We start from the raw sequence: 22,211 nt of genomic DNA, 5'->3' as shown, positions 1-22,211 counted from the left end.
GAGGGTTTGCAACTATCAACTCCTCAGAAAGCATCAATTCCATAAATGCAGACACTGGGAGAGGGGAAAAGAGCACAACAACTTTGGAGGGGATGGCTTTGCAAATAAGCTCTGTGACAGATGACAGCTGCAGGATTTTAAATGCAGTTAGCTTGATCTATTTTGTGACTTTTACAGAAATGGCTTAATAAGTAGAACCTTGAAACTGGTTCAATTTCTAGGCTTTTCTTAGCAGTTTCCTTTAGTCACTAAAATATAAAAACCTGAACCCAAAACTTCCCATGGTCTCATGTGATATTGCATCATTCCACGGTGTTGATTCACGACCTGTCATTGCAAATGCATGAAGCAAAGTCAGCTTCCATGCTGGAAAAACATGCATACGGGGAGAGAGAGAGAGATTGGCAGGATCTCAAAGACTGTGAAGTTCAGAATCCGTTCAGATAAAAACCAAATGTTCGGTTTCTTATCTGAACTACAGCGTGGAGGTCTCCCAGCAGATTTGTGTGATGCTTCTCAGCACAATCACATACTCCAGCAGTGAGGTTCCTAATATGTGGCTTTGTAAATCATCTCTGCTTTCTTCCTGCCTTTCATTCCAATGCTTCCTCTCTCTCTCCCCTCTCCTGATCCATTCTTTAAAAATTCTTCACCTTAATTTCTTGCGATGTTTCCATCTCCTGAAAGAGGAGCTGCTCTTGCTCTGGATAGAGAAGGAGCTGCCTGTGTCCTCCCTGATCTCTTTTCATTTTACAGCAGCAGACATTTCAGAAAAGTTTCTTCCCTTTCCCCAGCCCTGGGAGATGTGCAGGGATATAAATGTTGTTCCGCTTTCCCTGGGAATGGAAGCTTTAAATAGATGGGTTGTCTCCACCTTTTGCAAAGAGGTAGGTTTCACAGATGGATTGACTGCTGGATGCACGACAGCTAGCTGAGACAGAAGCCCAAGTTGTGTCCAGAATAGTCTTTTTCATAGCGGGAGACCAGACTTAAATAAAGCCTTGCCTGTACCCCTGTGGGGCCACCAGAGGGGCTGGATGTGGTCGGTAGAAAACTGTGTGCAAAGTAGCTCTCCGCTGGCATAAAGCTGGTGAAGGTGGGTGCTCTGCTCCCTGCTCTAGAACTTTTATTAATGAAGGCATCAGGGATGACAGTAATTTATTGCTCAAAAAGGGGCATGGTAGTAAAAAAAAAATGTATTGAGCTGCCTTTCTGCTGCAATAAGGCAGCGTCAGTCTGTACTTGGTCTGGCTGGCTGCAAAAAGATGCCTTGTTTTGGCTGCTCCTCATAATTGTGTCTGCATGTGGTACCTTTCAATAAGTTCTTTGCTTGTCTTCCCTTCCTCCATTCTGTGGGATGTTTGTTTAAAACAAACAGCAAAAAAAACCCCAACAAACCCAATGTGTTAGACATGATGGGGAGGATTGCTAATGGATGACTACATTTGGGGACCAAAAGGACTGATGGCAGAGAAACAGAGCAAGGGAGGAGCATCGTGTGCTGCTCAGCACAAAGGCTGCCACGCATTTTGTCAGGGTCAGTGGCTTCATTTCTGGTTGCAATATATCATGGCAATCCTGGACGATGTAAAAATGCTGGAACAGACTGAACTGAGAGACATGGTAATGTCACACTAGGGACTGTTACATGGCCAGTTCTGTATCTGACTGGGTAAAGGGCTGTTTTCTGGCCAGTCAGAGGTTAAAAGAAGTGTGCATGCAGGTGTGCATGCAGGTGCCCATGCTCATTCTGATATCGAGAAGCAGCAAAAATTGGAGACAAATCTAATTCGGTGCAGTCTTGGAGACCTGAGTGTAATTCATGGGTTATTTGAAATATTCTCTTCTATCCTCAGCGTTGTCTCAGACCTCTTAGATGCCAAGTCATCCCCTGTGTCTCCTCTCTGGGGAAAGCTGCTTTCCCTTGGTGTTTCTGGGCCTGGCAAGCAGCCCCCTCATCCCTCAGAAGGGCTCTGCCCTCTGCTGAAGGGAATCAGGTGGGCAGTGTCTTCACTTCTGGTACTTCTACTGGTGTGGGAGGAGGCATTTCAGGAGATCCCAGCTTACACTGTCTGAGAATGGGGTTCTGGCTTCTCAACCCCAAAGGTCCCATCTGGACATCTGAACCCCAGCTTGCCTGGGGAAGGAATGGCCTGCAGGCTGGCTGACCTAGCGCACATCACGTCCAAGGGACCTTCCTGGTATCTGAATGAAGAGGAACACCTAAGGCGGCCTCATGGCACTGAAATCCTCCAAGAAGCATTGCTCATTAGGCTGATAATTTCTCTGCAGCCACAGGGGTGTCTGCAAGCTCTCTCCTGCTCATTAGACCCCCGTCCCCTTGCCCAGCAGGCTGCAAAGCTCCTGGCTGAGATTTTGGGAAGCAGAGTTTAGTCATGTTGAGGAGTGTTTTTTCTTACCCATAGATGAAAAGGCTCGTGCCTTTCTCTCACAGACAGGAGAAGTGAGATTGCTCCCTGAGGCTTTCATTACTGTCCACCATGGACCACAGCTGTTTCACTGAAGGCAGATGTTGGCATGGGGAGCCCGGGACAATTCTGTGAAGAGGTCTGAAGTCCTTTTTGGCAGTTGTACCCAAAGAGCAGCGATGGTAAATGGCATTTTTGCCATCACACTCCTCACGAGTGGAGTCCCACAGGGTTCTGTTTTAGTCTTGTCCCATCCCATATTGATGTGCAGCATGTGAAGACCCTTCAGGCTCTGGTAGCACCAGGGTGCATTATGGCCCCTTGTTTGCAGTCCCTGGTTGTTGGGCTTGGACTCCAAAGGATGGAGCTAGGCAGCGGGGTTCGCATGCTGACCCTGCTGGTGTGGTCAGAGCCCCCTTACGTTCCAGTCAAATTTAGCTAGAGATGGCAGCATCGCTGCTGGTGAGAGCAGCAGCCAGCGTGACAGGGCTTGTGCCTGTGCACAGATGGAGAGCCAGAACTTGATCCCCTTTAATTGCTTGCTCAGGCACTTTGTCAGCATTTTGGAGTTACGGCTGGGTTCCCTGACGGTGCTGGGCTCACCCTTTGGGCAGCAAATATCCCTTTTCTTCTCTGGCTGGCTGTGAATCTGCATCCTATCTCTGATCCTGACCATGGACATAAGACATTTTTCTCCTGTCTTCCAGCAGTACAAAGGTGAAATTGGGGTCTGTAAGTCCTGGTCTTGAGGAGGCACCTGTGAGAGCTGTGCATCAGTGCCAACATAGGCCATTACCCAAGAACTTAAGTGAATACTTTGCCTCTGTTTTGGGGAAAAAAATCATTAGGTGAAAAGCAAAAATAAATAAGATCAACAAGGTTATGAAAATAGAAAAACAGTAATCAAAAGGAGATCAAATTATGCAGCTTAATGCACTCAAACTGGGGTGACCAGATAACCTCTATCCCAGGGATGAGAAAGAGCTGCCTCCCGAAATCAGAGGGTCAGAGGGAAATATTTTTAACAAAGCCCGGAGTGGTGCCATAATTCTAAGGATTAATAATAGTAATGCCCAACATTTGAAAAGAATGAAAAATCATCCGAGGAAAATTCCAGGCTGTTGGTGCAAGGCCTTCAACTGTTTTTTTCAGCCAAAGACTGATTAAAGACATGTTGTCGAGGGAAAAATGGGATAAAATGTGACACAGATTTTCTAAAGATAGATCTTGCCAGACTAATGTAATAAGTTTTTGATAAGATAACTGATTTTCTACCCTAAGGAAATGCAGTAGATTTCATCTATTTGGACTTGAGTGAACAATTTGATGCAGTCCATGCAGTGAGTTATTAGTTAAGATGGGGATTAGTAAAGGAGTTGGAAAGTGAGTAGAGTCTGGCTTCAAGAGAGGTGGCAAGGGCTGGGTTGGCTGCGGTGGGGTTAGAAGCAGAGATCTTCAGCTCTCCATCTTAAAAACCAGTCTTTTTTTAATTTTCAGAAAGGGCTTTGGCACAAATCTGAGCAGTGTGCTCATGAAGTTAAAATTTGCTGATGCCATGATGCTGAGAGGCATTGTCCTGACAGAGGAAGCTTGGGAAATCATCCAGGGAAAAAGTGGATGACCTTGAGGGCTGGGACAAAAGAAATGGGATGAAATGCAGTTTTCCACAAATGGAAACATGTGGAGATTAATTACAAAAATGCATACTGCAGTGCATATGTAACATATACACTATATATACAGTATAATATATACTGTGTGGGGAGCTGAGTATTGGAAAGGTGGTGGTAAAGACTGTAGTGCAGTATTTCATCACAGAATGATTGTGAACCACAGAAGTGGCTTTTTCCTTAGCTGTGAAAAGAGTAAATGCATTTTGAGGATGCATCAAAGAGGTATTTCCAGTAGAAGTAGGAAAATATTGGTGCCTCTGTACATAGAAGTGGTAGGAAGTGATGTAGAATTGCAAATCCTGTGTCCGGGTCAAGAAAATATTCACATTGGACCGGGTAGAGAGAAACGGGCTGGTGTGATCTGAGTTTTGACAAAATGTTCTCCTGGAGGAAAACTGGAAGAAAGGGGCTCATTCAGCTGAGTGAAGCGGGTGCTGAGGGAACATGTGACTCTTCTCCAGAAATATCAGGAGTAAACACCATGGAAGGAAAAATACACTCTTATTTAAAGAGCAGCACAGACACGGGAATATGTGGATGTTAGTAGGTCATGAGTAAGTTCAAACTTAAAACTTAGGTGGATCCAAGCCTTGCTGCAGCATAGGTCTGGCTTTATTAACCCTCCAGTCCCACACGTTCCTGCAGCTTCTGCCCCATCACAGCCTCACCTGGGGCTCTGAGTTGCGTTCACAGCCCCGATTCAGAAAGTTCTCTGGGCAAATGCAGTGCCTGAGTGCCTTTGAAAACCTGTCTTTAATTGAAAATCAGTCCTAATTGCCAATTAGTCTTGGCCTGAGAATACCTAAGTCTGCTTTTCTGTCTGGGACCATCCCTCTTAATGAAGGCTCTCTAGGAAAATGGGATTATTGACCTCAAGAGTGGAGCTTATTTAACATGGGAGCATCCCTGGCTCATTCTAGAGAGTTAAGAAAACTCTTAAGACTGTGGAAAGGGGAAAATACAAGCAATTTAAAGGGAAGATGTGCTATTTTGTTCCTTCCAAGCAGTCTATACCATTTGCTGTGTCATCTTAATGCTATACCACACATAAGCAGTTCTAACTTGAAAGTGAAAGAGGAAGAGTTGCATTTAATGTTTTATTTATGGAAAATTGTTTTTGTACTAGAGCATGAAAATAGAAATAGACTTAATAAAAAGAGATATGAAGGCAGAAAAATATTTCCACTGCTCGTCGCTCTCCCTTAAAATGTGCTGGGTAAGGGGCTGAGTTTCTGGAGAGGGAGAGTAGAAAATTGTTAAGAAATTCTGCTATTTAATTAGATACAGCCACTTTTAAGTAGGGACAGTTGGTGTTTGCCTAGCTCCACAAATGTCCTTGTTCTTCCCACAAATTTTCATTAATCCTTTAACACCAGCCGTGGCTTTTGCTGTAATTAGACACAAAAATGCCAAACCAGCAAGCAGTAACAAACAAGCTACTTGACAGAATCCAGCGGTCCCTTGGGGCAGATGGTGCCAGTGGATGAAGGAGATTTTATTACTTAAAAGGTAGAGCACAGGTTTCCTGAGGTGAATCTCAACCTCTCCTGCCAACCAGCTACTTGAAGACAACCCTAATAAAAAAAAATACTGAAGGAGAGGACCCTGCCCTTATGTTCTCCTTTGCTTTAGGACAGAACACACTTGTATTTTTACAGGCTTTAGGATCCAGCCTTCTTGGGTTTTTTCCATTGTGAGCAAGTTCATCAGTGTTTCATATATTCTGTCTCTATATACATTCCTGAATACAATAATCAAGGTACAGATAACGTATGGGCTTCCATTCATTAGCGAAGACTTGTACTATCTATTTATATGAAAGATGAATCTGTACCCAAATTTTCCTGTGATATATTGACCTTGTTCAGAATCTGAAGTCAGATTCAATTTCGAACATGCTTCCTGGCATATATATATGGGACTGTAATACTGAGAGTGTTTTGAAATATAGATTTGGGTCTTGATTTGACAGTCACATCACTTTTTAAATGCATTTTCCAGTATCTGTAACCAATTTATTCTCAGGCCTTTGAGAGCCTTATTCTCAAGAGGTTGGCTAATAAATATCTGGAGTATTTTTATTTTCTTGTCTTAATTTGGCTCCTGATTAAAGTAGATGGAGATATTTTATGTCTGTGTTAAAAAGCAGTGCTCTTTGTCACTTTGATCAACATGTTTGTACTTAAGTTTCCCTCTTTCCAAAACTGAAAATGCAAATAATTGTCTCAATATAGTATTTATGTTGTAGTCTTATTAATATCAGAATTTATAGCCCCTTTTAAAGCACCACTTTGGAAAATAGAGTGCTTGCAAATTTAAATTGTATTGTCTGCTGCTCCTGCTATTGCTGTTTGTGTCTGTTGTCTCACTGAAGAGCCCCAGGCAAGGAACAGGACCCTTTTGTGCTACAGGCTGTGAAGACCCAGATCAAAACTGTGATCCTTGACCCCAAGAAATTCAGCATTGCAAATGCATGTGTATTGCTAGCTAAAATATGCCTCCTTCCAGACTCCCAGCCAGCTGAACTGTAATTTCTGACTCTTTATTCATACTTAGGACAGGGACAGACTGAATAAACTCCACAGAGCTAAGGAGATGGGCTTCATTAATAGATTATAATTCTTTTAATTGAAAGGGCTGGCAACTGAGTCCCAGGTGGACAAACAAGCCTTTGCTGGTTTGCTATCAGGACAATGATCTGTTCATTTCAGCAGAGGAGGAGTTTGTCCTGCTGCTTATCATAGTCAGTACTCCATTTCTTTTAAATTAACTACTAGCATGCTGTGGCAGCACATAGAGCTTAAAACATGATAAGAATATTGTTACTTTATTTTTAATAACAATTACAGAGCATTGCATTTTTTAAAAAATTGTCCACTGCTGACTGTAGCAATAATGCCCTCCCAAAGAACAAATTAATCACAAAGCTATGTAATAAGAGAGCTGCTGGGTCTACCAGTTATGATGGAAACACTTTGCCTTTGAATCATCAATTTTCCCAAATGTAACCAATCCATGAGTAACTTATTAAATATCCGTACAGACTCTATCTTAGCCAGTCCAAGTGAAAATGAAAAAAACCCACTCTTGTATTTAAACCATTGCTGTAGAAATGCTGCATTATGTTTTCATAATGTGAGTTTGGGAAAAGATAAAAATAATTTTCTGTACTGCTATGACCCATTATAAATGAAGAAGATTCTCTTTGGCTTCTTTGAGAGGTTAGAGTATTGTGGAGCATGATAGACTGTCATGGTCACCATGCTGCATTTGACAGTGGCCATTTGCAAATAATTAACGTTACCATGGCATTCCCCATATAAAGCCACAGTAAAGTTAATTATGTGCGGTGGCCACACTGGAATGATCTTGAAGATAACTGCTGTAGAAGCAATATCTGTGAGGAATTGAAAGAGGACTCTGAGAATATTGTATTGCATTGTAAGTTAAAAAAATGTGATCACAGCTTTGCTATAAATATAAAATCAAGGAGTTTTCACCCATTTCTAGTTTTCCTTTTACTTATAAAGGCAATTGTTTTCTTGATTCAATGTAGGGAGTGACCAGTTAGGGAGTTCACAGGCTGTGTGACTGAACCCTTGAATCAGAGGGGTGGATTTGCTGTTGAGCACGAGGACTGTGATCAGTTCACATTATTAATTCAAGCATATTACTTCTCAGTTCTGGGAGCAGGAGCATGTGTTGGTGGTGCCAAAGAGCCTGCCCAGCTCCACAGAATGCTACATAGGGGAAGCCAGAGTGGGCTTCATCTTTTCAGGGGAGGATATCACCCTTGAAGGGTGATGGCCAGTCCTACCTTTGTCACTGTATCACCTCTTGGGAACCTGGATGTTCACTTTACCCAGCTAGTGTCCTGCTATCCTGAGACTGTCCATAGGTAGAAGAGAGGGAGAGGAGGATTGGGCCCCCATGGTCTTCTGCTCCTCCTTGTCAGCCTTCCCTGCCCTTTCATGACAAAGCACCTTTTTTGAAGGTTGAGGTCTTGAGGAAAGGATGACCCATGTGAGTACTGGCAGCCATTAGAATCTGGCAACAAACCAAGGTGGCCTTGGAGGGGACATCCCACCGTCAGGCCAGTGTCAGCCTCCTGTGTGACCGGAAGGTCACAAAGACTTTTTGGCAAAAGGACCATGAACTGACTGTGCATCTGGGGAGGCTTCCAGCTCTGTTGGCACTTACACTGGCTTCCCTTGCTTTCAGGCACAGTTTCACAACTCCAAAAAGTGACCCTATATATTTAGCACTGACTTAACTGTTCCTCGCCAACCTTATTTTTCAAGCTTCTTCCCATCCCTTTCCTACTTCTTTATAGCTTTTCTGTGCATTTCTTGCAGTACAAAGTTAAGAAGTCTCGAGTGAGTCAAGCCTGGATATCTGCTCCTTTCCTCATTTTTTTATGTTGCATCGTTTAATGTTTGTGATTCTGAATAGTGTCTGTGATAGAGCAGCAGCCCCTCATACACCGTAATATGGAGCAGAGACCCTCTGCTCCTGTTGAAATCAACATTATGCAGTTAATGGTATGAGAGAGGACTTGGGAGTATATGCAGTGGTGTGTTGCAGGGTTGATTTCTGGTGGATTTGAGGTTTTTTTAAGATTATTTTTCAGATTTCATTTTGAAATGAGACTACTCGATCTGTCTGCTGTACCGTCTTCCCAGTTGGTTTTCTCCAGTGTTAAAAGTGGTGCTGTGTTCTCCTATTCTGTACTTGTAGTTCCTGATCATTTTTGATCTGTCCCTTCACTGCTTTTTATCTGTACATTTTAAATCTCCTTCTCCTTAACTCATTCATCTCTCTGGCTTTTCAAGATGTTGCTATGCTTTCTTTTGTTCCTTTGTTCCTTTCCCTTGCGTCATGCTCTTGTTTTATTAAACTCCCCAGTCTGATCATTATCCATTTTATTAGTCAACATGTGACAATGGTAGCACCAGCAATGATGTATGTCAAATTTTGCCATATAGTTTCCTTTGCAATGTCCCATAAATCAGTGCTGTGACTCACTCGCAATGGATACTTTTTGAGGTATAAAAAGGCAGTGGGCCACTGATAATGGTACTATGTTGTGTTTTTTTTCCTTTGTGCTACTTGGTCTAGATGGCATTTCACCCGTGCTGCCCAGCAGCTGTGCGGCTTGGGCACTCCTCTGCATCCCTTTTATTGTTGCAGAGTTTGTATGGCTGTAGCATCCCAGAGCCGTTGTACCAAGACCCTTATCCCCCCAGCTGACTGAGGAGTACTAATTTGTTCATACCCAATGTCAGCAGGAATTAATGCGTCCCTTTCCTTGGCCATAAGCAGGTGAACTGATGTGCTTTTAGGGGACCAGAGCCAACTCATGGAGGAGTTACTTATGGAGAAGTAAGTGAGTTCTGAACCCATGCCAGAGTAGAGATCTAGGCAGTCTGTAGAGGATAGGTAAGATAGGTCCTTGTTCCTCCCTCCTTCCTTGTGTGGGTGTGCAACCCAGGTCAAAATCTGGCTTTTTTTAAAGAACAGGAGAGATCATCAACTAGCATTTTACATGCATCAAGCCAGGCTGACGTCAGTGAAGTTCTGCCTGTTTTCTGACAGCACTGAATTTGACCCATTTTATTCAGACTGTATGTTATATACCTCAGTACAAATGATGAAGCAGTGGCTTAACGCAGGCAGTGATTCATAGTGGCAGACACCTCTGCAGTCCTCAGAGGATGTCTAGATCTTTCCATGGCTGTACTTGGCCAAGAAACTACCCTGTTATCAGCCCAGAGTAATCTGGAAATGGCCAGCTGAAGCTGGGAGGTCCAGACTGTCTTTCCGTGCACCAAAACCCCCATCACCTAACTTGTGAGCGGGCTTCATCTTTGCCATACATTAAAGGAGGGCACAGATGATCCCAAGCATCTCATGCTGTGGGGGTAACAAATACCAAATGTTGCTGTAGCTCTTAAATCAGAACTGTGCCGTGCAGTGTGAACGTGTTAAAGCTGCAATTGCTCCCGCGGATCTGGGTGTCATTGAGCTCAGCCCTGCATATCTGTGTTCGTTTTGCTTTCTCCTCAAACTCTTTCAGAAACTACTGCAGAAAACCCAGCTCTGGTATGCGTTGGTTTTCTTCGTCTTTGTTGTAGGCATATTACTGGTGCGGTATCTGTTGTTGCTGTTACGGTATATTTATTGTGATCAGGTGTTGTGCATTAATCTTGCAGCTAAGTGCTGTGATGAAGCATCATCCTTGTTCCCCCAAGTAATGACACGTGAAGCTTACTTTGTTTGCATTCATAGGTCATCAACTTTTTAGCAGTCAAAACTCAAACTGAGCATGTAGAATGAACATCACCAAAATATCTATTGTCTTCCAGACTGATTGTGGCCCAGCATGACAGAAAGCAAGCAAGCCTGAGTTCAGGTGCTATTTTCAGTACGAAGTCCTGCAGAAGCTTTGATCAAAATACTTTGTATTTTCTGTCTCACTTTCCTTCTTCTGTGGAAGTAGGAAGAGCAGTAGCTATTACTACATACCACTGCCTCTATGTAAACAGCATATTCACTGCACATTGCTGTTTAATATTAAGTAGTGTTATATATTTTATAAAGCTCTGATAAAGCACTTTGAAGAAGAAATTTAAATGATAATGATGTGTTGTTTGTATTTTTCTTTTGGTTTGCTGCATTTTTTTACATATGAAATAGAAAACAAATATTTGATGTATGTTTGACTTTTTCACTTTTGATCTTTGTTTTTCATTCGTAAGTAGCCCCTTGTTTTCTGACCTAGCTTTTTTGGAGAATGAAAGTGATGTTTTTCCAAACAGTCCTTTATCCAAGTTCACACCAAAAGCACTGTGGATTTGGACTTCACCCTCTGCCCCAGACACTCCTCAGCACGAAAGAAAAGCAAATCTGTCTTTTAATAAGATGAAATAGAGTTGGATAAACATCAGATTGGAATTGCCTGACTCTCTCTGGAGCTGTAGATTCACATCTTGGCTAAATAACTCCTAGCCCTTCTTCCGTTTGAAATGGATATCTTGAGCAGTTTACAGTTTGGGGATCTTTTGAATAAGACCTTAAAAGAATGATATCCCATCTGTTATACACAGCCAGCAAGGATTTGTGGTGTTTTGCCACGATTACCTGGCAAGATTGCCTTCTCCTCCCTGATTGCGTGGTGCCCTGCATGTCTGCAGGTGGCCCTGCTTGAGCAAGGGGGTTGGACCAGATGACCTCTAGAGGTCCTTTCCAACCTCAGCCTGTCTGCAATTATGTGTCTTGCACTTTCTGCTCCAAAAAGGCTTCCCTATTACTGGGGCTGAGCTGGTAAGGTCCTAGAAAGCCTTCGGAGTGACATTATTTTCTCTTTGTTGTATTGTCAATGATAATACATCCGCTTGATGTAAGTTCAAAGCTTACTGAAGCTACTGAAACTTCTCAGAGATCAGGGTTGCTGGATAACGTCGCCATGCAGAGAGACAACTTGTGGTGAGAATGTGTGTTGCTTAAGCAGGGAAACAAAATCAAATGAAAGCTGTGCTTTTTTTGCCCAACTCTTTATAAAATGTATACCGTGTTCCATGAAAGATAGACCAAGGGCAATCTCCATTAGCTTGCATTAGCATTTTCCACTCAGCACTTCCCTTGAACATACAGGTCAAAGGAGAATGAATGTGTGCGTGACCTACGTCCTTCAAAGACAGGACAAAGTATTATTTTCCTAGGGACAGTGAGGTCTGTCCTCTGATTGCCCTCTGAGGGAGTTTATTTCTCATGTCCACAGAATCGACGACTGTTTTTGTGCGTCTCGGAAGCTGGATGCAGTTGCCACTGAAGCGAAGTTCAAGCAGGACCTGGGCTTCCGAATGCTCAACTGTGGCCGAACGGATCTGGTTAAACAAGCCATATCCTTGCTGGGGCCGGATGGGATTAACAGCATGAGTGAACAGGTAACGAGACAGAAATGTAAAGAAGGAACTGTGAAACATGAGAATTTTGTCTGCTTATCGGAGAAAACGAGCCCCAGCTTTTAGATAAACATAGACAGGACCTTAATGCTTTCCCTACATTACTTTGCATTGAGTTAAAGCACTGCTAGGTGAACATTTGTGTTAAGCTTGGTCTGTTTGAGTTGTATTGATTTGTTGGTACTGAGGTAACTCAGCATGAGGGCAAATGCATCCCCTGAAATCTTAACAGTGAGGTGAGTTAAGCCAGAAGGAGATCCCAAGAGAGCTTAGCGTTGATCTGAATACTTAAAACTGCTTTGCTGCCATGAACAGTGGTGTGGGGCAGGGCTTTGTGAGGTGAACATCCTCCCACTGAACACTGCCTGGAATTTGCAATGTATTTCACCTGTACCACCAAACCCCCAGCAGGGAACAATTAGTTAATGACACTCTTTTAATTGAGTTCAGCCCAGTTTGAACTGACCTTCCAGATGTGAAAGTGCAGTGTTACCCCTCCATTGGTCATTGTGGCCAACATCCACCAGTTGAGGAGCCTAAATTTCCCTGGAGTTATACATCCATGAAGCTGGTGGTTGTGTCTGGGGACAAATCTTTTCTCTGCATCTACTGACTGGCAGCAGTCTCTTGGACTGTGATGCTCACCGAAGTGGTTTCCCCTTCCCAGAGGAAGACAATGGCCAAGGGTACTACTATTTCCTTTTGAAATAGAGTCCCCTGAATTTTCTGGTGCCCCCCATGAAGTTGTCACTGCATGTTCCCAGAGCTGTGGCATCCTCTTTGGCAGGAGGCAGGTGGCTGCCACCCCTGAGGTGGTCACCTGGGACAGAAGCTGGACTGTTGGTAGGTTTAGGTCTTTTGAAATGAAAGCTACTCCAGGAATGCGAGTTATGTGTAGCACAGTACAGCAGTTCGGTAGTTTCAGCCTGAGTCAATATTGTGGGTTTGTTTGAGAAAAGCTTTAGAAGAGGGCGGTACTCCCTGAAAAAAAAATAGCATCAGTCTGATCGTTCCAATGTTCATATGTTATACTTTTAAAAATTATTATTTTAAGTTAGTTTGATCCTGGAAACTTTTCACAGCCTGTTTCCTCTGTCCTCCAGGCTGAAACCTGGGAACACTCTGGCTTGATTCATCAAAGTACCTAATCATATGCTTAACTCTGAACACATGCTTACATCCTATTTGAGTGAAAGTTAAGCCTATGCTTAAATGCTTTGCTGGATCAAACATCCCACATCTTGTAAGATCCCACATCTTGCAGGACAGAGCCCTAAGTGATACAAAGCTGAAAGAGAGTAATTTTTTTTTTATTTTGCCAGAATCCAAATGCCCTTTGCATTGATTGTACAATGTTTTTACCACGTTCCTGTGTATGTTTGAAACACTAATGATGAGCTCATTAAAAATCCATTCCTCCCACATGCAAAGAGAGGGGGCTGAGTGATGCTGCGGCACAAGATTGAGGGACCAGCAAAAGCAGGAGGGATAGCAGTGCAAGGAAAGGGGAGGTTAGCAACCTCATTAACTCCTTAAAAACCCCGATACTGCAGCATGATATTCTGGCCTCCTTTCAGTCAGCGCTAAGTCCCTCTTCAGCTTCAGCAGCGCCAAAATATCCCGTGTGATCCCCAGGCAGACCCTGTGCTGCTCTGGGGTTCTTCACTGTGGCAGCCCAAGTCCTCCGTCTTGCAGGGGGAAAGCCCCAGCATGGGGTTTGCAAATTCTTTTCTTCAGATCTGATTAGACTCCTTGTGCTAAACACTTGATTTAATTATCGAGTGACGCCACTTACAGAAATTGAAGTAATAGTTGAAGGAATGTGTATTTAATTTTAAGCTGCCACCCCGTCCCTGTGTTTCAAGGCCCAAATGCAATTTTTTTGAATTCTCATGGTCCCGTTTGTTCCTGTAGTGTTTATTGACTGCCAAAGGAAATGTTTTGCCACTGACTGTAGCTGAAGTAGTTTCAAATTCTCTTTGCAAGTAACTTCAAGTCACCCAAGAACTCTCCTTGCCTGGGGTGAACTAGTTTTTTCTTAATACTGGCATGAGATCTCAAATGCCTGTTCTCTTACTCTGTATCTCCATTAGTACACTGCAGATTTTATCCTGTGAAATGCTTGGTGCGTTTCAGGGGGAATCTAAGCACCTTGCAGAGGCAAACCTTAACTTGTATTTTCTCTACAAGAGCAGCCCTTCCATACATAAGCACCCACCACCTCTAGCCAGGCGTGCAATAATGAAAAATGGGCTAGTTCAGCAAAAACAGTAGTTCTGGGCTTTTGCTGGGAAGGGCGGTGTTGTGGCTCTATGTCTGGCCATGCTGGACACCTCTGGTTTCTCTGAAAATCATTTCACTTTGCGGCAGCACTCAGATTAAACAGCAAATGGGTATCATCTGATAGCAGATTTACCAGGGGACCTCAAGGTGGCCTATAAACATGCATCAGAGGTAGCTGCGTGCTGTGGTAGATTTACTGCAAAACCACTGGTGGCTGTTGATCAACACCCCCTACTGTATTTAATAAGCAGCTTTTTCTCTTATCATTTACGGTAGACGTAATGATTTTTTTTCATGGTTTCATCTGGGGTTATTACCACAGCCACAGTAATACTTATCTTAAGGGAATGGTGATGAGCCACAGCAGGTATTTCAGATTAATACAAGTTGCATTGTGGTGGTTCTGTAGTGAAGGGTCACTTAATCTAGTTTTTCTCCAAACAGGGCCATGTTTTCCTAGACTTGCAACAATGCTGTCTGGCTTTTCATTTAGAATTAAGTCCTTGTTTGCTAGGGAGTGCTATACAAAGCCTTTACCTTTCCAGCCCCTTATGGTATCCACATTGAAAAAGCTGTGCCTGAATCTAACCTGTCTTAAAAGGAGCGTGGGATGTTTTTGCAGGCTTTTTTGTTAATTAAAAAGTTAGATTTTATAGAACTGTGATCTTAGAAAAATAGAATTATTATCTTTTTAAGCACCATGGAAATACAGTTGCTTTGATAAAAACATTTCTCTGCTGGGGCCCCAAAGACAAAGGTGTTTGTTTTAGTGTATAAAGATGGAGGTGAGGCTGACAAATCCAGTTTGACTCATCAGGCTGAGGATGCTGAGGGTAACATGAAAACAAAATAAACAACCCAACTGACAATAAAAATTGAGATTTTACAAAATGGTTGACTTTTGCTAGTCTGAGGGGCATGGCTCTAACAGAGGTAATGGATTTCATTAAATACATACTGTTAGTCTTGATGATATATACTTAAATAATTGCTAAAAAAATCAGAGTTCTGTGTTAAATTTGTCAATTCCTTTGTTTTTTAACTCCAAAAAATGACTAGGGCATGACTCCACTGATGTATGCTTGTGTCAGGGGTGATGAGGCTATGGTGCAGATGCTGCTAGATGCTGGAGCAGATCTGAATGCTGAGGTGAGGACTTTTTGTTGGTTGTATCTTTGTTCTGTTATTTGTTTACATCTTAAATTAAACCCTGAAACTGTAGCAGAGAGGAAAATGCCAAGAATTAAAGAGAAAATAAATTTGCCTTATCCTGGACAGCACCACTTGAAATGAAGTAGTGAAATCAAACTGCATTAGGTTAACACTGGGATTCACTGCACAGGAGGGGGTCAAGTCATCGGACTTACCTCACAGGTAATACTGATTTAGTTGTGCTTGCACACTGCAAATGCATACAGGCATTAACACTATCACGGAGCACAGTTCTAAAGGTATTGGAAGGACTCCCTGAATCTCAGCTGAGTTAAAATGAAGAAGGTAAAAGAAATACCCATCTGATAACCTGTCAAAGCTCGAGCACTTCTGTACATTGGGATGTTCCAGCTAAGCATCCCCAGCACACAAATGCAATGTAGGTTCCACTGTTTTCTTTTACAAAGTGCCGTGGGCTAAAAACTGTTGGATGAGGAGCTTGAAGCTTCCAGAATATAAATATCTCTTTGATAATACACATCACAAACCTATACAATCTGTCCAGCTAACAGATTGTGGTCTGACTCTGCGCAGTGCAGGTATGTACATTTTTAAAGAGCTGTTTGAAAATCCACAACAGAATTATTTGTTAATGATTCCAGTTTCAATTTGTTGAGGTCATGAGTAAATTAAGCTGTCTCCTTCACTTATCTGTGTTCCATCTGTTCTGTTTGGACTTCAGCAAGCTGATAAATTGTAGTCACTGCTTTCAACCAGACGTTTTGCACTTTTTAAAAATCTAATTTAAAAGTAGAAATGGATGTCACCTGTAAGAGACTGATAGTCATTGCTATCTGATTGCTGTTTGGTGGCTTATGTGAAATCAGCTGATGATTTCAGTTCCACTCTCACCTCTTTCCTCCCCAAATTCAAGCAAACAACCCTCGAGAGTGGCAAGAATTGAATACTCGAAACCTTGTTAACACTCTTGATAGACAGACCAAAGACTGCATGAACAGGGAGACTGATCTCCCCTTTATTCTATTCCTGCCTGTGGCTCAGAGGTGAGATGCCATTATTTGGTTCCTAGGACAAGTTTTCATTAGGAGCTGTCCCCACAGTTGCTCCAGTAATCTTCCAGACTTGAACCAGATGCAAATTTAAACAGTTTTGTCTTCCTGAAATTGCTGACATCTGAGAGAACAGCTCCAGTGAGGAATGTGAACCTCCCTGATTCATTTCAGTAGAATGTTTGCTCTAAAATCAAATGAAAACACTTTGGGACAAGAACTGTGAATAATTATGGTGTGCAATTATAAGATGATTTGTGCACACCACAACCAACTGTGCAAATTGGGCAATTACAGCAAAAAAAAGGCAAATCAACCATGAACAAAAATAAGTACTCTTGTCAGGTGCCTGCATCATTTTCCCCCTTTCTCTTTGCAAATCAGTTATATATATATGTTTCCAAAAGTAGCCTCAAATGCTGGGTGCCTCCCTTTTTGATTGCCCATCTTTAGCAAAAATGGACCAATTTCCAGATGTGCTGAGAAGCTACAATTCGCTATGGAGTCAGTGGGACCTGTAGCTGCTCAGCAAATCTCAATTGAGGCCTTAAAAGCCTGGTCTGCGGCAGGTCTTCTGCAACCACTGTGATGACTGGAGAGAACTCTAACCAAAAGAAAAGGAGCAAAGGAGTTAAAATGACTTAATCTTTTTTTGCCACTTGCCGTGGGCTGCCCCGAACAGCGGGGGAATCAGTGCTGGAGGAGAAGCTGGATGTATTCCCTGAACCGTGACCCTGCCCATCCTCACCCTTTGCTGTTCTTGCTCCCCAATCTAGACCCCCAAGGCTCAAACTGCTCAATCCTCTTCCTTCTGAGCAATCCCAGACCCAAAGAAGCCCCGTGCCTGTGCTCAGGACACCGGCATGCTTCCCCTTTTGGCACTTTGAGCTTTTTATTTGGCAAATGTGGGTGATAACAGCCTGGTGCTGGTGCAGAACCGCTCCTCTGGCAAGCTGTGGGATCTGCATGGGCTCTTCAGATCTTGCCCTCATCCCTGTCCTTGGGACTGAGGGTCTGGTCATCTGCTTCTAGCAAAACACTGCATGTGGTGCTTGGAAATGTGAGCTGCTAATGCAGCCGAGCATCTAGTAACTGGCCCTGCTCTCCTCCTTGGATAAAAGTACCTCAGACAAGGTATGGAAAGCATAGCTGACTGATGAGACAGAGAGATCATGCATCTTTTACTCTGATTTTAGTCCTCTGAAGATTGATAATAAGATTCTGAGTTTTAGTGTCACACTCCATCTGAGTGTGCAGTCTCGGATTGCAAACGTTCATTAGATTTTACCATCTCTGTGAACCTTATCAATATTAATACCCCCATCTTTAAGACAGGGAAACTGAAGGAAAGAGTGGTTATTCATCTTTCCTGATGTCTACATTAGAAGCACCAGGCACTTAGGCTTAGAAAATGGAAGGAGCAATGTGAAAAATACCATTTTGTTTTCTAAGGATATAGTTTGCATCTCTTTTAACTGCCACCACCCTGCTCTTTTAACTCAGACAGGAGACAGTGGTAATAAGGAGTTTTCTTAAAACCTCTCTGAAATGCCGCTCTGCCCCATCACTTCTCAGCTGTCTTTTTTTCCTCCTGTGGGAGAGGAGGAGCCTGGAAGCACATCTGTGAACTCTAGCATAGGGCTTGTGATGTGTCTTTCATGATGGCAGTGACAAAAGTCATACTTATTTATGTGGACAGAGCTTCTTTGGGCGTGGAGCAATCCCAAGACCCAAGGCTGTTGACACACGGTCTGGAGAAGCCAGTGGGAGAGGTCCTTAGCTGTGAACGTCCTGATCCATCCCTGCTTCCCCAGTGTGTGCTGCTGTAACCAGCTGTGGATGTTTTGACCTTGTGCAAAAGTATCTGGTGGCCAGTGGTTTAGGTGGAGCTACAGTAGTTGGTAAAAAGACTTCATTTGGTATGAACTCTAATCAAGCTGTCAAATCAACACGAACAGTTTTAATATTGAGAAAATTTTTGCAGGAAAAAAATGAATCAAATAATTTTATAAAGCACCTTTCCCAGGTTTTCTATTTCACTTCCTCCCTCACATGCCTGGCTTTCAGGCAGGTTGAATTTTATTACGTATAGCTCTTTAAAAAAAATAACTTTAATTTGTTTGTAGGTTGTCAGTACTGCTCATAAATACCCATCCGTCCACCCTGAGACCCGCCATTGGACAGCTCTGACATTTGCTGTGTTGCATGGACATATTCCTGTAGTTCAGGTATTATTGTATTTCCCTACCTGCATCTCATTCTTTTGTTTCTCCTCTTCAGTTCTAATTACATCCATCTCAAACCAGTATCCGCTTGTCATACTCATATTGGTTACTTCTGCTTCTTCTAGAGTGTACTGATATATAATAGACCTATTATATAACGAATACGGTGTTCAAACCTTAACCAATATGAGGCTTAAAAAGGACAATTTTAAAGCAAAGTTGCACCAAAGAAAGTCTGACAACTCCTTGTGCTCCTTCCTGACCACTTGTTTTGTGTGTTTGTTTATTCATTCATTACACTTTCTTACCCTATAATATTCTAGCAAACACAAAACCGCTGCCTTGGTGGGGGAGAGGTGGACAACAGCCCCTGTGCTGCTCCAGAGGGGCAGAGGCACTTGCTCTCCTTCCCCTAGCGGGGCATCACGTGGGATATGCTGGTTCTGTGCTTTGGCATCTCAAAGGTTTTATTCTTCAAAACAGCTGTGTCTGTGGCACGCTTAATGAAGCGCCAAAACTGTGAAGGCCTCAAGACAGAAATGGCCAAGAGGGCGCTGGAGCGCAGGCTCCATGCTGCTATCCTTGGCCACTTTTGTTTTCAGCGTTGTTGTTACTTACGTGGAAGTGTCCCCGATGGAGATCACAGCTTTTGGAGTGTGATTGGTTCTTAAGAATTGCCTTTCTTTTGGCCATGTCTTTTATATAAAAGATGGAGGCAATTGAAATCTGGTCCATTTTAAGGTGGCGCTGGGCTTCTAGAAGACTTCGTGAAGAAAGGACGCTTGTCGGGCTAATTTTCAGTACTTCCATCTTCAGCGCATTACTTCCGAACACTGAACCTACCCCATTTCCCATTCAGAAACACTGGGTTACACTTTTTTGGCTCTGAAGTTGGACACTAGTGCTCTTGGTGTCTGGCAGTGTAAAATGAGCGAAAAAAGGAATCAGTTTTCCTCTGTGAAACAATGGGCTGAATTTGCATGTCACGTGTTTCCATCGTATCTGGTTTGCAGATAACAAGAAGCATTAGACTCTCATTTGTCACTGTTCATGAACTCTGAAGACTGTGATACCCCCAGTTGCTCTAAATAGTGAATTTTCTTTCTAGCTGTTGCTGGATGCTGGAGCAAAGGTAGAAGGTTCCTTGGAGCATGGAGAGGAAAATTACTCTGAGACTCCTTTACAGTTGGCAGCGGCTGCTGGTAAGGACTTTCTCCTCCCACTGTAATAAATGCTTCAGTTGGGATCTGTGGCTTAGGTTAGTAAAAAGTGGATTTTAAAAGAAGTAAAAATGCCATCTCTTGACTTGCAGGAAATTTTGAACTGGTCAGTTTGCTGTTGGAGCGAGGAGCTGACCCCATGATAGGAACAATGTACAGGAACGGCATTTCCATGACTCCACAAGGTGACATGAACTCTTTCAGTCAGGCTGCTGCACATGGACACAGGTAGAGTGGGAACGAGTCTAGCGGCATCCTTCAAGTGCTTATTTTTTTGCCTGGGCATCTGGTTTGAGCAGACGGGTGAAGGTTCTGCATGAACAATCAAACATGCCACCAACTGAGCAGAGATGTAAGGCTTTTTGCTAGCATGTGATTCTAACCAGCTGGTGGTACAAGCTGCTTTTTGATAGCTGATTTAAAAAAAAAAAAGGGGGAAGGGGACTCCTTGGTGTGTTGCAATGTGATGTTTGTTAAATTGTAGCTGATGTGACAGCAGAAAGGAATGCCAAAGACATTCCTTCTGAATTTCTTGTTGACGTATTTCTCAGGTTTGGGACAGGTTGTGTCTGTACTGCTGTAGCCTTAATTGTCATTGAATAGTGTTTCTGCATCTGTGTTTACTGTAAAGTCCCGTGTGCCTTAATGTTGTATGTATGCTGCAAATTAAAAAAAAAAAAAAAAAGGCACCTGGCATGCATGGTCTTGCAACGCTCAGGAGTTGACTGCAGTGTAATGGATTGGTATCATGATCTTCACATTCCTACTTTTCTGATTGTAGCCATCCAGAGGAACATAGATACAGGTTAGAGACAGTACCTACCGTCTGTTTGCTTAGAGACAAGCTGCCAGTCTAACAACATGCTAATGGCATGTCAGGGCGGGTTTGCACACCACTGCCTATCTGGAGTCTGTGAGGGATCCCTGGGGCAGAGAGGACAATTTGGTTATTCGGGTCTCACATTCAACTGGTGTGAGTGGGACCCATGTGCCCAAAGAGGACCTGGGGCTCTCCTCAGCTTGGCTGCTGGCTGTGCATGTCACAGGCCCTGGTTCTTATGTACCTGTACACTATTCAGGCACATTCCTCCCTCCTTCTCCCTCTGTCCAAAATTTGTTTGGAACATGCCATACCCTGCTGCCATCCCGTGCCAGGGTCTGAGCAGGTGCAGGAAGGATGTCAGAGTACGAGGGAGCTGGGATGGGAGCCAGCCTGGTTTCTCTTCTCACAGCTGCAGAAACCAGGAGCAACTCTGTTGCGAAAGATGAGGTTATGCTGGTACAAACCTGAGGGAACCAAGTCTCTGAGTATGAACTTTACTATTTGATGGCCCGGCCAGATCAGTAGCTTTGCAGAATAGTCCCAGATGTGCTTTAACCTGCCCTGACTGGCCTCGTTGAATGTCTAGCTGCTCCAGCTTTCCCAGGCTGCTTTGAGTGTTAATCAAGTGCTGGTGCTTTTGGTAGCTCCAGGCAGCTCCCTTCTCAGGTGGCCTCCATGGTTAAGTCCCCAGAGCTTGTCCAGAGGCACGCTGGCCTTCCCTGACGGCGGGAAGAAGTCTCGAGTCACGTTTAGCTCATGGGTCTCTGTTCCCATGAAATCCCACCACTCATGCAACATCTGTACGGTGTCTGTCATGACAACAGTGTCTTGCAGATGTGGCCCAGGCAGTGCAGGTGGACTAGCAGGAGCGATGACTGCCTCAGGTCTGCTCTCTGCTAGTCCTGTCATTAGTTGGAGTAATTCCCTGGATAAGTGTTGCAGCAAGTACCCCCGGCACAATGAAAGCTCAGCCGCTGATTCTGCCCTCCCACCTTCTCTTTCCCTCTCTCTCTGTCTCTCTGTCACGCTGTGATTGACAGGAATGTCTTTCGTAAGCTGCTTGCTCAGCCAGAGAAGGAGAAGAGCGACATTCTGTCACTGGAGGAGATCCTGGCGGAGGGAACGGACTTGCCCGATGCAGCAGCAGCTCCGCTCTGTGCCAGCCGCAACAGCAAGGCCAAGCTGAAAGCCCTGAAGGAGGCCATGTACCACAGCGCTGAGCACGGCTACGTGGATGTGACCATTGACATACGCAGCATAGGTCAGTCCCGATGTCCTGCCCTCTCCTATCCTCCCCTCTCCTCTCTCTCCAGGGAGGGACCACTGGAAGAAACTCTCTTGACGGGCTGTTGCTTAAACCGACCACAATTTG

General features: G+C 43.6%; 1 protein-coding gene across 3 annotated transcripts in view; it reads left to right on the top strand.

The window, feature by feature from the left end:
• Positions 1–22,211, top strand: part of ABTB3 (ankyrin repeat and BTB domain containing 3) — a 175,841-nt gene that overhangs the window by 127,316 nt on the left and 26,314 nt on the right. For all 3 annotated transcript variants that reach the window (XM_082045622.1, XM_082045621.1, XM_082045623.1), the window contains 6 exons: positions 11,883–12,048; positions 15,409–15,498; positions 18,698–18,799; positions 19,905–19,998; positions 20,109–20,244; positions 21,880–22,100. In XM_082045622.1, the coding sequence (XP_081901748.1) occupies positions 11,883–12,048; positions 15,409–15,498; positions 18,698–18,799; positions 19,905–19,998; positions 20,109–20,244; positions 21,880–22,100 (809 nt within the window). The remainder of the gene's footprint in view (positions 1–11,882; positions 12,049–15,408; positions 15,499–18,697; positions 18,800–19,904; positions 19,999–20,108; positions 20,245–21,879; positions 22,101–22,211) is intronic.

The sequence above is a fragment of the Streptopelia decaocto genome, assembly GCF_964273445.1.
Source record: "Streptopelia decaocto genome assembly, chromosome: 1".
Classification (NCBI taxonomy): Eukaryota; Metazoa; Chordata; class Aves; order Columbiformes; family Columbidae; genus Streptopelia; species Streptopelia decaocto.
The sequence above is the reverse complement of the archived record's forward strand: the minus strand, read 5'-3'. Positions and strand labels throughout refer to the sequence as shown.